At 44.3% G+C, this 3,126-nt stretch overlaps 1 protein-coding gene across 1 annotated transcript; it reads right to left on the reverse strand.

Moving 5' to 3' along the window:
- Positions 1-245: 245 nt before the first annotated feature.
- On the reverse strand, positions 246-827 carry LOC138943657 (uncharacterized). Its single transcript, XM_070314626.1, has one exon. The coding sequence runs from the start codon at positions 825-827 to the stop codon at positions 252-254; it is 576 nt and encodes a 191-aa protein (XP_070170727.1). The 3' UTR covers positions 246-251.
- Positions 828-3,126: the final 2,299 nt, after the last annotated feature.

The following is a 3,126-nucleotide window of genomic DNA, read 5'->3' on the forward strand; positions in this document are numbered from 1 at the left end:
TGGAGAAGGGTTTCGTGTGAACAGCCGTTGCACACGAGTCAGTCGATCCTAAGCCCTAGGAGAAATCCTATGTCAATGACGGCGTACAATATACTCGAGGGTCGAAGAAACACAGCAACAAAACAGCAGAACAGAGCGAGTCGCGCACGAACGTCGCTTTACGCGCGTTCCGTTGCCGCTGGCGAGCGACGTTTTGATGATGATGATGTATATAAAGACACACGTCCGTCGGGCGAAAGGGAATCCGGTTCCTATTCCGGAACCCGGCAGCGGAACCGCATACAATTCGGGCCCTCGTAAGAGTGTTCGTCGGGGTAACCCAAAATGACCTGGAGACGCCGTCGGGAGATCCGGGAAGAGTTTTCTTTTCTGTATAAGCGTTCGAGTTCCTTGGAAACTTCTAGCAGGGAGATAGGGTTTGGAACGCGAAGAGCACCGCAGTTGCGGCGGTGTCCGGATCTTCTTCTCGGACCTTGAAAATCCAGGAGAGGGCCACGTGGAGGTGTCGCGCCGGTTCGTATCCATATCCGCAACAGGTCTCCAAGGTAAAGAGCCTCTAGTCGATGGAATAATGTAGGTAATGGAAGTCGGCAATTTGGATCCATAACTTCGGAATAAGGATTGGCTCTGAGGAGCGGGGCGTGTCGGGCTTGGTCGGGAAGCGGGTCTGGCTGACGTGCCGGGCCTGGGCGATGTGAACGGTCGGCGTTCTCGCGCCGGTCCCGGGATCCGAGCTCGGTCCCGTGCCTTGGCCTCCCGCGGATCTTCCTTGCTGCGAGGCTTCCGTGGCAGCGCGAGCCGTCGTGGTCGTCCTCTTCGGCCACCATTCAACGCTCAGCTCAGAACTGGCACGGATTAGGGGAATCCGACTGTCTAATTAAAACAAAGCATTGCGATGGCCCTCGCGGGTGTTAACGCAATGTGATTTCTGCCCAGTGCTCTGAATGTCAACGTGAAGAAATTCAAGCAAGCGCGGGTAAACGGCGGGAATAACTGTGACTCTCTTAAGGACGTTCGGGTGACGCTCTTTATTGACTTTATGTTTATAAGCATAAACGATGTTCTGATCTGATCCCGATGTCTGAGAGTCATAGTTGGGACGTGAGAGGCGCTTGAATTTTCGCCTTATACGCTCGTCACACGCCCACCTCCTCGTGGTTCTCCCGGAAACGTTGCGTTATCGCAACGGCTAAGTGGTGTGTGGCAAACTTACGGGGCAGACCCGAAAGTTGAGGACGAAACAAACAGCTAATGCTCACTATGCCTGTTTTCAGGTACCAGATTCTTTCTGGAAAGATCCGAGATAAGCAAGTACTTTTTAAAGTACTGAATATGCGGGTGGTCCCGTTTGTGTTTATTATGACGACCAAGCTTTCTCCCTGGCTAACGAGTCTTCTTACTATCTAGGATTCTTATGCTTGATTTAAAATTAAATATTTGCTATGGTTAAAACGCGCAAAAATGCTTCGGACACAGACAACCCCGATTCCGGGTTGCCTGTGGCGGGTTTACCCTCTGTGGATTATGCAATCACCGATAACAACTTGGCTTGCAATATTGGATAATGATAAACTGATTACTATAAATGTACCGTTAAAAACGAATGTTACGCATTGTGATATTTGCCGCATTAAAAATATTTTACAAGGATTCCGAAATTTAAAAGATCTGATATATCACTACAAAGAACAGCATAATGATGTGGACATATTGCTAAAATGTAATGCGTGCTCAAAAACTTTTCCAGGTTTGAAAAACTGGAATGGTCACCGACCTAAGTGTAAAGGCCCTCAGCAAATAATAGAAAGAACCTTCAAGTGCTCCGAGTGTGTGCTATATTTTGACACAAATATGACTTTCACAACACGAAAGACACGCGCATCCAAAAACACATAACTACAAGCGGAAAGAGGAAGCGGAAAGAGGAAGCGGAAAGACTACATAGCACACCGGGAAGACGCGAATACGTATGGACGATAGACGAAACAAATATGTTGCGAAGATTAAATGAAAGATACAAGGATGCACGTTTTCCTAATAAAGAGCTACAGCATTACTTTCCGGACAAAACATTGAAACAGATTAGCGACACGAGAAGATTCTTGCACGATAGAGAGTCGCGTAATATAGAATCATTTCATGATCTGTTGCCAGAGACAAGTGCGTGTGGCGACATTACTAACGTTGTAGAAAGTAGAGCACTTGAAAAGACGCCAGAACCCTCAACGTCTGAGAGCGATCAGACCCTAAGGTCTGATGAGACTTGGAGAAAGACTATGAGTGAATTTATTGAGTCAATTACAATATCCTCAGATAGCAAGCTGGCAAATCTAGAAGTCCCCTTAAAAACATTATGGGTAAAACATAAAGAAGAACCTAGCCGTCTGTTTTCATTAATAGACGAATTTATTGAAAAAGAAATAGTTCCTATGCTATTACATGCAAATAGTAAAAATAAAAGTAGAAAAGAAAAAACTGATTCTAAACATAAAGATAATAAATATAATGATAACAGCAATGAGAAAGATAAAAATGATAATAAATATAACGATAACAATAAAAGGAATAATTACAATAATAATAAAAGGTGAATTAAAAATTATAACCAACGAAAAAAATTCGGTTATGCTAGATGCCAGGAACTATTCCATAAATGTCCTAAAAAGCTTGCTGAATATACAATTAAGAGTGATTTTTCTTTTATGCATGCTCGTCGAGAACCCCCTCCTGCCGAGAGAGTGAAAGAACTGTACGCTGATCTTTGGGGTCAGATAGGACAAAAAGAAGTAGATCTATCAATACCAATAGACCATATTCCGCAGTTGGATATAGGAGAAGTGTTTCAACCGATTGTGCTGCAAGAAATAAAGGACCGGATAACAAAAGTCAAAAATAAATCAGCAGCAGAAATGTATGGCGTTAAAAAATGTCACCTGATGCGTACAGGCACGGTTGAATTGCTAGCAAGCTTGTTTAACATCCTATTGTTAGAAGGATACTTTCCAACGCCATGGAAAAAAAACAGAACCACCCTAATTCCGACACCCGATAAAGATCTTAGCGAAATAAAAAATTGGTGGCCCATTACCATCGGGTCGCTGCTCAGTCGCATCTTTTCGGCAGTGG

Source organism: Polyergus mexicanus, unplaced genomic scaffold (assembly GCF_030449975.1).
Source record: "Polyergus mexicanus isolate NDT 795.1 unplaced genomic scaffold, iyPolMexi1.0 SCAF_29, whole genome shotgun sequence".
Lineage (NCBI taxonomy): Eukaryota > Metazoa > Arthropoda > Insecta > Hymenoptera > Formicidae > Polyergus > Polyergus mexicanus.

Coding starts and splice junctions, on each gene's coding strand:
- LOC138943657 (XM_070314626.1), bottom strand. CDS start 827: ATGGTGGCCGAAGAGGACGACCACGACGGCTCGCGCTGCCACGGAAGC.